The sequence below is a fragment of the Rhineura floridana genome, chromosome 14, assembly GCF_030035675.1.
Source record: "Rhineura floridana isolate rRhiFlo1 chromosome 14, rRhiFlo1.hap2, whole genome shotgun sequence".
Taxonomy (NCBI): Eukaryota; Metazoa; Chordata; class Lepidosauria; order Squamata; family Rhineuridae; genus Rhineura; species Rhineura floridana.
Genome location: NC_084493.1, coordinates 22476178 through 22488990, shown reverse-complemented (window position 1 = coordinate 22488990; position 12813 = coordinate 22476178). Strand labels below are relative to the sequence as shown.

Genomic DNA, 12813 nt, shown 5'->3' with positions numbered 1-12813 from the left:
TCTATCTGTCTGTCTGCCTGCCTGCCTGCCTGCCTAAATTCTAGTTTCAATTCAAACCAGAATTGACCCTTTACAACAACAGTGATAGCCAATCCATTTGGCAGTGCTGAGTTATTTAACATTGATAGTAGGAAAGGAAACCATTGTCTCTATTCAGACCTAAATGAATAGAGCTGAACTTCTTGATGATTTGTAATTCTGCAGTTTCACACTGGAGTCTCTTTGCTTATCGCTGTGCTTTATCTTTCCAAACATTCTAGCCCTAATTGCATTTTCCCTATCTGTACTTTTTGTAGTTTGTTCCCTTTTTGAATTACAATTCCCCCCGTCCCTTGCACACACTCTGTGAGGATTACACCATGCCTCTGAGGTAGGGGACTCTAGTCTATGAAAGCGTTTGCCGTACTAAAACTTGTTCATCTTTAAGTCGCCACAAGACTCTCTTGATTTTACCAGGAAGAGTCTCTAATTATCTGGTTTGTCTGGTCCAGTTAAATCACTCACTGTCCCCACTTTTGCCTTGAGGAATGCATTTCTAAGTGTGAGTTGTTTGATTAGCCATTCTTTGAGTTTCAGCTATTCTAAATGTAAATGTACTGCCTTCAAGTCAATTCCGACTTATGGCGACCCTATGAATAGGGTTTTCATGAGGCTGAGAGGCAGTGACTGGACCAAGGTCACCCAGTGAGCTTCATGGGTAAGTGGGGATTCGAACCCTGGTCTCCCAGGTTGTAGTCCAACACCTTAACCACTATACCATACTGGTTCTCTTACACGAGGCCTATAGAAGTAAGGCTTTAAGGCTGTTATCCAGTGTATGCCTACCTGGGAATAAACTTCACTGAACACAGTGGAACTTACTTCTGAAAATGCACAGGCAAGGCTACCTCCAGGTTTGTGGTCAGCTAGACTATAGAAAACAGCTTCTGACTCTATAAGACATCTTCCTATGTTCGCAGGAGAGTGTGTGGCTGTGTGCATACCATACATTTAAACCACATTTCCACCTTGTCCAAAGAATCCCGGGAACTGTAGTTGGTTTAGGATGCTGGGAATTGTAGTGCAAAGTAAAGGGGTAAAGTACAGTTCCCAGAATTCTTTGGAGGAAGCCACATACTTTAAATGTATGGTGTGCATGCATCCTGTGTCTAGTATGTCCTGGTCTTGGCCTCCATTTGGACACCTCAGTTAAAGGGGGAAGGGCCGTAGCTCCGTTGTAGAGAATCTGCTTTTGATGTGGAAGGTCCCAGGTTCAATCCCTGGCTTCTTCAGGAACAGCTGGGATAGAGCAGCTGCCAGTCAGTGTTGACAATGCTGAGCCAGATGGCCCATTAGCCTGACTCGGGGTAAGGCAACTTCCTGTGTTCCTAAAGCCTCTTCCTCTGCTGCTTTCTACCCACACAGTACAAGCAAGTGGAGCAGTACATGTCCTTTCACAAGCTTCCGGCTGAGATGCGCCAGAGGATCCACGACTACTACGAACACCGCTACCAGGGCAAAATGTTTGATGAGGAGAGCATCCTGGGAGAACTGAGCGAGCCCCTGAGGGAGGTGAGTAGTATAAAAAAGAGGAAGGCTAAGCAACAAGGCGGCCTGAAGAGTGTCTCTGGAACACTAAAGAGAGTAAGGCTGTGTCACTCAGTTGAAGAAACCTTACCATGAGATTAATAAATTAATCAACTAGCATCCATGTGTTAGTTGATTACTCTGTTAATTGATTAAATCTGTGAACTTTTGCATATGGGGGGAACCGATAGTTCTAAAATGAGATGTGTATTGCCTTTGTTTTTGGATGATGCACACATCTGATATAGCAGCAGGCATCATCAGGGAAGGGCTGCAGCTCAGAGGTAGAGCATCTGCTTTGCATGCAGAAGGTCCCAGGTTCGCTCCCCAGCATTTCCAGGTAGGGCTGGGAAAGACTCCTTGCCATGAAGCCCAGGAGAGCCTCTCCCAGCCAATGCAGACAGTACTGACCTAGAAGGATCAATTATCTGATTCGGTATAAGGCAGGTTCCTAGAAGACAGGCACACAAAAAAGATTTGCACACAAAAAGATTTGCCCCAGAAAATGCATAGACACGAATAGTTTTAGCTCCCTGCTTCAGGTAGGAAATCCAGAGCTGGAGCTGTTATCACATGGCTGTCCAGCCTCTCCTTGAAGATTTCCAGTGATGGAGAGACCCTCCACCCCTAGGTGCTTAGTACAGTAGTGGCTGGTGGCTTCATTATTTATTTATTTGATTTATATCCCGTGCTTCCTCCCAATAGGAGCACAGGGCGGCTCCATGTCAGTGAACAGTGGAATCCATGTTGGAGTTTAGTTCAAACTTTCAAGGAGCTGTCCAAGGTGCCGATTCTGTTGAAAGTTTAGACTAAAACCCGGAGCAGATTCCACTGCTCACTGACATGGAGCCACCAGCCACCACTGACGTGGTTCCAAGGTCAGACGAGTCTTACCATCATGCCGTTGTTCATAATGTCCCACCCAAATCTACCCTACTATAATTTAAGCCCATGAGATCTATTCTTACTGTCTAGGACAGCCTCTTGGGCCCCAGTAGGAAAATTTCTTTGGAGGCTGTGGATCACTGTGGGTAATGCTGAGCTCAATGGACCAATAGTTAGACTTGGTATAAGGCAGTTTCCTGTGTTTCACTGGCTCAGGCGCCCCCTACTGTCGGCCTGTCTGCCTGCTGCCCTCTCAGTCCCAATGGGCACCAGTGACCACTTCATCCAGGCAAGCAAGAGGCCTCATCAAGGACACATTCCAGCCAGAAACTCGAGAAGGGTATAGGTGAGGGTTCTGGCCTGGGAAGAGTCCAAGGGCCAAACAGAGAGGTCTGGAGGGCCACATTAGGCTCCCTACCTGTGGTTGAAAAGCAAACAAGATCTCAGCCTCCTTGTTGCATTCTCTCTCTTTCTCTTTCTCATGGCCAGGAGATCATCAACTTCAATTGCCGAAAACTTGTGGCTTCCATGCCTCTGTTTGCCAACGCGGACCCCAATTTTGTAACATCCATGCTTACCAAGCTGCGTTTCGAAGTGTTCCAGCCGGGCGACTACATCATCCGGGAGGGGACAATTGGGAAGAAGATGTATTTTATCCAGCATGGGGTAGTGAGCGTCCTCACCAAAGGCAACAAGGAGACTAAGCTAGCTGATGGATCCTACTTTGGAGGTAAGCGAGATTCACTTTAAAGACCTTCCCTTTATAGATTTCATAACTTCATAAATGTCATATCAATATACCCACTTCATTTTGAATATACTGAATAACAGGTCTTCACCTTTCTAACAGCAATGGGTATTTTATGGACTCTGTAATGCTCTAAGCATAACCATCTCAAATTGATCCCAAATTTTCTTAAGCATTTGTTTTACTAAATCTTTTGATTCCATAATTTAGTGCTAGCAGTCTTGCATGTGTAATTGTATATAAAACTGGCTACTGAATGAATGAATCATTTTATTACGGTCACAGACCACATATTAAAAGAGAAACGTAAAAACAAACATACAGCGTGGAGGATTTAGATATTTAGGAGACAGAGCTACCAGAATTCCAAATGCCCATAAAGAATTTTTTAAAGACCGGGGTGACAACATTTTTTCCTAATTTGCATTGAAATGAGAAGAAACTAACTTTGCGACATTAGCAGTGACATAGAATGACACATCACTTAGACAGATCCGGCTACTGTTGATCCAAGCGAATCGCCTTTTACATGATTCAATAAACATCAGATTCAAGACTGAATAGGAAAATACCATTTATGATCTTTACCACCGTCCTCCAAAAACATTTTGCTTCCTTACATTATCCTTGCATTTGGAGAAAAGAAAAAGAGGTCTCCTGGAGAGATCCAACTTTTATCTTCTGTTGTATGTTTTATACTCTTCCAAGCTTCCAAATACCACTTATAACTGTTATTGGGGGGGGGGGATTTGAGCTCCTAATGCTTGCTTCAGCATTGTGCATGCAAACACACACACACACACACACACACACACACACTTGTATCAAGGCCACAGCCCACTGAGCCTCATTAAAACAGGGAAAGGTCATAGCTGAGTGATACAGCAGTAGATATCTTGCATGCAGAAGGTCCCAGGTTCAATCCCCAATGGCATCTCCAGGTAGGGCTGAGAGAGACCCCAGTCTGAAACCCTGGAGAGCTGCTGCCAGCCAGTGTAGACAATACTGAGCTAGATAGTCAGCGGTCTGACTCGGTATGAGGCAGATTCCTATGTTCTGTCCTTACTCACTGGTATCCACACAGTGGTGGGGGGTGTCAAGCAGACTCCTCCAAAGATGAGTGGGGTAGAATCTTACAGGAGCAGGCAGGCTTCTTTGTTTGCTTGCAGTATTTATACCCCCCCCCCACACACACACTTTAATCCAAAAAAAGGATCTCAGAGCAGCTTGCAAAAATCAGCTTTGCCCTCAGCCTCATAGTGCTTGGTTGTTGCTTGGTTGTTGTTGTTTGTTGTTTTGACTTTTGATTCTGTTATATTTACTGTATTTATATATTTTGCTTGTTTTATCTTTTATGTACACCGCCCAGAGAGCCTCTTTGGCTCAGGGCGGTATATAAATAAAATAAAATAAAATAAATAAAATAAAGTGTGATGGTCCAAAAAGACATGACATGTGAGGAAAAAAGGAACTGGGAGGGAGGAGGGAAAAGCAAGCTCAAGGACAGGTTCTTAAAATTACAGTCCTTAAAGCTATAGCCAATGTCAGTGGTGGCTCTAGTTTTCTTGCTCTTAAGAGCAGTCCCTCCCTGGAAGCACTCTTCTCCACCCTGCCCCAGGCTAGATCCTGGAGCAGAGCAGGTGGCAATGTCCAGGCCAGGAAGACAGAGCAGCACCTGCGACACAGTTCTTTCCATGAAAAAAATGGAAATGGACTGCCGTCAAGTCGATCCTGACTTATGGCTACACTATGAATAGGGTTTTCATGGTAAGCAGTATTCAGAGGGGGTTTACCATTGCCTCCCTCTGAGGCTAGTCCTCCCCAACTGGCAAGGGCCTGCTCAGCTTGCCACAGCTGCACAAGCCAGCCCCTTCCTTGTCCGCAACTGCCAGCTGGGGGTAACTGGGCTTCTTGGGACTCTGCAGCTTGCCCACGGCTGCACAGGTGGCAGGGCACATGACCCCTGAGCCACTTGCTGTGGGGTGATCTTTAGCTGGCCCTTGACACCCAGGAGACATGAGCGGCGATTTGAACTCACAGACTCTGGAGTCCCAGCCAGGCTCTCCTCCCCACTGTGCTATACCAGCTGTTCAGTTCTTTCTACAGACAGCTGTTAAATCAAGGCTCCAAGGGAACGAAAGGGGTCATTGTAGATAGCTTGATGAAGATGTTGAGTCAGTGTGTAGCAGTGGTGCAAAAAGGCAAATTCCATGCTGGGGATCATTAGGAAAGGTATTGAAAATAAAACTGCCAATTTCATAATGCTGTTATACATTCTATGGTGCGGCCACATTTGGAATACTATGTACAGTTCTGGTTGCCTCATCTCGAAAAGGATGTTGTGGAGATTGAAAAGGTTCAGAAAAGGGCAATCAGAATGATTAATGGGATGGAGTGACTCCCCATGAAGAATGGTTGCAGCATTTGGAACTTTTTAATTTAGAGAAAAGGCAAGTAGCCTGGGTGGTAAACTGAGTTGGAGAAAGTTTTAATCTGGAGGTGGGAAAGTAATGGCCTTCCAGATGTTGCTGGACTCCAACTCCCATCATCCCTGACCATTGGCCATGCAAGCTCGGACTGGTGGCCTCAAAAGCATGTGAAGGGCCACAGTTCCTACTTCTGCTGAAAATAACTAATACTTCAGATTAGGCTTAAAAACAAACCAGAAATGCAGATCAATGCAGATTAAGTAAACAGTAGCTTCTGGTGGCTCCATGTTAGTGGGGCAGTGGAATCCGCTGCAGCTTTTAGTCTGAACTTTCTCCCTTAAAGTTTGGACTAAAACCTGGAATAGATTCCACTGCCCCACTGACATGGAGCCACTAGCCGCCACTGCAAATAAAGTCAGGATGATATGCTCTGAATAACAGTTTGCTGTCAGCAATCTGGCCACAGCATTCTTCACCGATTGAAGTTTCTGAACAGTCTTCAAAGGCAGCCCTCAAACACATTATTCTTCTGCTTCAAGTGAGGTATATACTATGCAGTTATGGGATTTGGCTAATAATACTTTAAATTAATGCCTTTTGAAGGCAGATCGACAGCCAAAACTGTCTGGCAACAGCTGTGTGCCTGAACATGTGAACAGTTGCAGATGAAGCAGGACTGGGAGAAAAGAGCTGTGGGTGGTATTCAACTAAGTCCTACTCAGAGTAGACCCATTAAAATTAATGAACCAAAGTTAATCATGTTTATTAACTTCAATGGGCCCACTCTGAGGAGGTCTAGTAGATGGTTTGCATACCCGAAGCCTAATCAAATCTCCATACCAAAACACCCAGAATCAAAAGGCAAATAACATGCTAAAGGTGGGGGTTATCCCTAACTTTAACTCTATACATATACACTGCTGTTAGAGGAAGCAGCTGCTTGGGACACATACCTCCCCCTAGTGGCAGCAGGAGGGAATGAGCCTCAACTCTGATATACCTAGTAGGAGATGGCATAAAGAGCTAAAGGGAGATTCCTTGGAAAACTGAAGTGTGTGTGTGGATACACTTCCTCTCTGCCTCTTTCCATGTGTGGTGGTGCTGATCGGTGCTGATAACAAGAATTGATCTGTGTGCAAGACTGGTACAAGATGCCACCATTTGAACAGGGTTGTCATTTTGGGGGGGTGCTTCCAGATCTGTCTTTGTCATTGGAAGCTCAAGCAACTTCAGTGACTAGCAATGCCTTTTATCAGCTATGGCGAGTACGCCAGCTACAGCTGTTCTTGGACAGGGGTAGCTTGGTCATGATCAGTCATGCACTGGTAACCTCAAGACTCTATTATTGCAATGAGCTCTGTGTGGGTCTACCCTTGCACCTGGTCTGGAAGCTCCAGCAGATGCAAAATGCTGCAGCTAGACTGTGGTCAGGACAGACTCCCACCAGCCAGCACATAACTCCTGTACTTAAAAAGCTTAAAGTGGCTGCCCACAAACTACTAGACCAAATTCAAGGTTCTTGTATTAATTTGCAAGTCCTGTGACAACCTGAGTCTGGGATGCCTTAAGGACCGTCTGCTTCCATATATCCCTGCCCAATCACCGAGGTCTTCAGGGGAGTCACTGTTAGTGATCCACCATGGCTTGGATGCAGCACGTATCTACCAGGAGCCATATGTTCAGTAGTGTAGTGGCAAATTCAGGAGTGCAGGGTCTCTTCATGATAGTCACAGCACACACACCCTTTGCTGTGGGGTTGAGAATGAGATCCTTATTAATGCCTTCTCCCATAACAGCAGATATCCCTAGGAGCCAATAAGCATGAAAGAGGAGAGTATTTGCTACTGAAAAGTGTCCTCTCTGTAGCTGACTCACCTCCTTTCACTCTGATTAGTTCCAATCAGCAGGAAACAAGGAACACTCTTCTCAGTGGCTAACACACTCCCCCTTCATGCTGATCAGCTTGTGGGATGCTGGAGACATAGGGACCTTGCTGGGACCCTGCTCCCAAAAAGGTAAGGGGTCTAAGACCCCCTGAGACCCCAGACCACTACACCCCTGCATGTATTGTGGGCCCAATTCTGTGGAATACTCTCCCAGCTGAGAGCAGAGATGAGCCCCCCTCTCTGCTGAACTTCTATTGCCTAGTGCAGACCTTTTTATTTCAGTAGGCATTTTAAGGAAGTTTTCTGATTTCTATGGTTTTAACCAATTTTATCTTCATGGTATCTTTTGACCTTACTGTATACAGCTTGGAGCAGGGGTTTCCAAACTGTGGTCTGTGGACCACCCATAGTCCATTCAGGTATTCCGTGGTGTGTCTATGGATCTGCCGTTGAAGATTGGAGATGGAACATCCATCACATGATTTACAGTGTTTATACTGATATTTAATTGCATCTTTATTGCTTCTTTTATTTCTTATATATTGTGGGTTGCATGCAATGCTCATCCAACTCAGAGCAGACCCACTGAAATTAATGAAGCTAAGGTAGTCATGCTCATTAACTTCAATAGGACTCCTCTGAGTCAGACTAGCAATGGACACGACCCTGTATTTTATGAAATACAATGTACGAAAAACAAAAGAAGCCGTAAAGATGCTACAATTCGCAGAGTTCCCTGGGAAGAGGGATTGATTGTTAAACCACTCTGGAAACTGTAGCTTTGTGAGGGGAACGGGGGTCTCCTAACAACTCACATTGCCCTTCACAAACTACACTTCCCAGGATTCTTTGGGGGAAGCCATAACTGTTTAATGTGGAATAATAGTGGAATAAACGTGTGGTGTGAATGTAGCCTAAGGTGCTAAAGCGGTATATAAAGTGTTGAAATAAATAAAATGAATGCTGGCATCATCATTGAAACCAGCCCTTGACAATTTGTTAGAGGAAGGACCAGAGCTCACTGCTGCCAGTCAGTGTGGGCAATACTGAACTAGATGGACCAATGAGTTTGACTTGGGGTAAGGCTCCTGTGTTCCTTTGCTACCTGAAGCTGAATCCAAATAGTACCCCCTCCCCTTCCTAGGGCAACACTTTAAAACGTCTTGCTGCCCCATTCAGATACCACTTCTTGCCTTTGTGCTGCCTGAAGAAAATCACTTCATCCTGTTGTATAAAAGAACTGGCCCCAATCACCATTAATGTAATAGACAAAGCTGGGAAAAGACAGTGGAAACAGAAGGCATTTATTTATTTGGAAGACTTATAAACTGCTTGATAAAAAAGAATGTTCTCCAGGCGCTGTAGAAATGAACTTAGAGATAATTTGCACCTGAAATCCACAGTCCAGCTAAAAACATATGCATAAAACCATCAGCTGGACAGCCATCTGTCGGGAATGCTTTGATTTGGATTCCTGCATTGAGCAGGGGGTTGGACTTGATAGCCTTATAGGCCCCTTCCAACTCTACTATTCTATGATTCTATGATCTACAAAGATGTGTAAAAACTATTATACATCGACACATCAAGATAATAAAAGACAAAATCAAGAAAGCTTTTAGGACAGGTATAGGCAGTGGAGGCTGGTCTGTTGGGGTGACTGGGGCACTGCCCCACCAACCTCAGTCTTGATTCCACCAAGCCCACCTGCTTTCTTGCTTACAGCATCCAGAGGGTGGCCCTGGCTCTCAGCTTTGTCCTCCTAAGCCTCAGTTTTGCCCTTGTAGAACTCAGCAGGAGAATGGAGGCAAAGCTAGAATTAGTCGGCTCTGCCTGTTGTTGGCTCTGGCTCCATTTGGGCTCATTGCTATCTGCCCCACCAGTCCCAATGGGCACTGGCCCCACTGGATATAGGTAACTAAACTATATGTCTGGGTAGGCTCTCTGAAATAAAAAAGCGTTCAGCAGGCATGTGAGGATGCTTTCAGGCAAGCTGTATATTGAGCATTTGTCCTGATTTGTTTGCAGGGATATTAGACAATGTTGGCTATTTAAATGAGGATACATTCTGATCTGTTCACGGGAAGGCTAGATGAGGTTGCATCCCAGTGATTGCTGCCCCACACTTTGCACTGCAATTTTCCATCAGTTTCCTTATCGCAAAAAGTGAGATCTTTTTGGGAAGCTGGTTTGTGGTGCAAGGGCACCAAAAGAGCTTTAACCATGCAACTGGAATTTGCCGAAACATGACTGAAACTCATCCCAAAATAGTAGCAGTTTGGAAGTGCCCCCAAACAACATGGCAAGGATGCCTGCCTAACGTCAATAGGCAGGGTGTTTCAAAGTCAAGGACTGCCCTGCTAACAAATTGATTTCTTGGGCATCATCATAGTTGTGGCTCTCCATCGGACAGGAGGGAGGAAAGTGTCGACAAATCAGATATGATGTGGCAGGAGGCATAGGCGAATCTGCCAATTTTGGTTTCTCTCAGTTTTTCTTTTTAAAAATCTTAAATACAGTTCTCACATTTCTGCAGTAATTTGTGGATTTTTGGTGCAAATTTCTCCTAATATGCACATTTAGACTAATGTACACATTTTTGCAAGACATTTTCCCTAAGATGATGCATTTTGGTATGTTATTTTATAAATATATGCATTTTTAATGCACACTTTCCCCCAATATGTGCATGTTTACGCACCTTGGTTGGTTGGACAGCTGCACTGCAAAATTCAAGGAAGTGTGACTTTCAAAGGATCATGGAGTTTCAGTTCACCTGTTGGTTAGAGAAGTGCGAATTATGTAGCTTTTCATTAAAATACAAACAAAATTGAATGTCTCCCCTATATCTACACGGCAACAAGTTTAAAAACATGTCACAAGTACATTTGGCCCACGTGCCACCAGCATGGGCCATCATAACCAACTCTGATCATGAGGTCATAAATCAGAACAAGCACTGTCAGTCCTAGCTAGAGGGACTTGGCTTCAGCAAGACATGTCATGACCTTCAGTTCCCACTAGCGTAGCAGAGGTGATTATCATGCACTGAGTGAACTAGCCATGCCTGGAATGATGCTTGATAGCAGAACCCAAGTGGCTAATTAAATGAATAAATTACTATGTGGAGAAAGGTGAGAACTGTGTGGAAATTACCAGATAAAAAGTTTACCTAATTAGCACAAGAACCAAACAAAGAAGTGTGATTATACACGTCACTGATTTTTGTTGGGGGGGGGGAGGGAGAGAATATAACAATGCTATGTATAGGAAAATAGAAAGGCAGCACTACATACACTAACCCCATCTTCACTATTAATTTAAAGCAGTATCATACCACTTTAAGCAGTCGTGGCTTTCCCCAATGAATCCTGGGAACTGTAGTTTGTTAAGGGTGCTCAGAGTTATTAGGAGACCCTGACAAAGCTACAATTCCCAGTATTTCCTGGGAAGGAGGATTGATGGAAAAACACACTGGCACAGAACATTTGGCTGCATCTCATCACTATGAAATGTTTTGCTGTACAATTAATAATAGAACCACACTTTTGGTTGTTCTCTTTGCTTACCAGAAAGGTTTTTAACTGGCTAACTCTGAAATCCTGTTGGACAGTGGGAGGGCATTCCAGGGGCCATTGAATGCATTGGATCTCCCTCTCTGTGGGCAGAGAGACAGAAAGAGCGCACGCTAACCTCCGAAAGGGAGACGTCGTGTTGTCCCTTTCCAGCTGCCCTCTTTGCCCTACCAGAATTGGCGTTCCACCACTTGCACGGCTGAAAAGGGGGCATGCCAGGAGGAGAGCAGGGAAAGGTATGAAAGAAATCCTTCCCAGCCCTCCCACAAGCCTCCTCCATAAATTTCCTTCCCATTGGGCAAAGCTGATGAACCACCTTTGGATTTCTCCACATACACATATGCCTTAGAATGGTACTCTTAGGGAACAAATTCTCAGCATGCAGTTTCACATAGCAGCAGGAATGGAAGGATCCATCGCAATTTCGGTTCTCTCAGCTTCTCGGTTTGCCAGTCTTAAATTCAGTTCTCATTTCTGCAGCAATTTGCTTTCATCCTTTTTTTAAAAAGAGGAACATTCTTCAGCATTTCAGGTGAACTTCTCCCAATAAACACATTTTTGTTGGCAGTTTTGACTAACGTACACATTTTGCAAACAGTTTCTCCTAACGGACTGCATTTTTATTTATTTATTTATTTATTATTTGATTTATATCCCGCCCTTCCTCCCAACAGGTGCCCAGGGTGGCATTTTTGTATGTTATTTTCACTAATAGTGTTTAAACTTTTAAAAAATCTCTTTTTAGTCTGTTTTTAAAAATGGGTTTTTAATTACTTGTTTTGAACTGTTTTTACCGATACTTTTAATGTTTCTCCAAACCACTGACAGGTTTTTCACAGTCAAGCAGTATATACATTTTGTTAAATAAATAAATAAATAATATTCATTTATATACACACTTCCCCCTAATACAGCCTTTCCCAACCTTTGTGTCCCCAGACTACAACTCCCATCAGCCCTAGTCAGCATGGCCGATGGTCAGGAATGATTAGAATTGTAGTCCAGCAACAGCTGGGAACCCAAAAGCTGGGAAAGGCTGCCCTAATATATGCATTTTGGTAAACTTTGGTTGGAGGACTGCATTGCAAAATTCAGATAAGTGTGAATTTTGAAGGATGGCTGTGTTTCGCTTGTCAGATCGTTTCAGGAAGTGTAAATTTGACTTTATAGGCGAACTGAATTCCCCTCCTCCATCCCTACAGAGCAGTCATGCCAACCTTGACTCTGATGCTGTTTGGCGTTTTGGAAGCGTTTCTGGTGTACGAAGTGCATTTCCGTTCAAGGCCTGTCCAAGACATGATTGTTTTGTTTTGTTTTGCAGGAGGTGAAGTGGAAAATCAGTGTTAGGGTCTGATTTATTTATTTATTTAACTATTATTTAATTAATTAATTTGTTAGTTGCCTCATACCTAGTGGTCTCTAGGTGACTTACAACATATTTCAAAAACACAATATATAAAACAAAAATAATGTAAAAACCCAATCAAAGGAGGACTATGACAGCATACCAAAGGCCTAAGTGAAAAGGAAGGTCTTTGCCTGGCACTTAAAGATGGATAGAGAAGGTGCCAGGCTTGCCTCCTGGAGGAGACCATTCCATGGCCAGGGGGGCACCACTGAAAAGGCCTCGTGTTGCCACCCTCTGAGCCTCCAGTGGAGGGGGCACATGAAGAAGGGCCTCAGATGACGAAAGCAGGGTCCAGGTCAGTTGATACAGGAAGAGG

General features: G+C 44.2%; 1 protein-coding gene across 1 annotated transcript in view; it reads left to right on the top strand.

The window, feature by feature from the left end:
* HCN4 (hyperpolarization activated cyclic nucleotide gated potassium channel 4) overlaps nucleotides 1-12813 on the top strand; it is a 157088-nt gene that overhangs the window by 137741 nt on the left and 6534 nt on the right. Inside the window, exons 5-6 of the mRNA XM_061595464.1 lie at nucleotides 1405-1551; nucleotides 2941-3181. Coding sequence (XP_061451448.1) covers nucleotides 1405-1551; nucleotides 2941-3181 — 388 coding nt within the window. The remainder of the gene's footprint in view (nucleotides 1-1404; nucleotides 1552-2940; nucleotides 3182-12813) is intronic.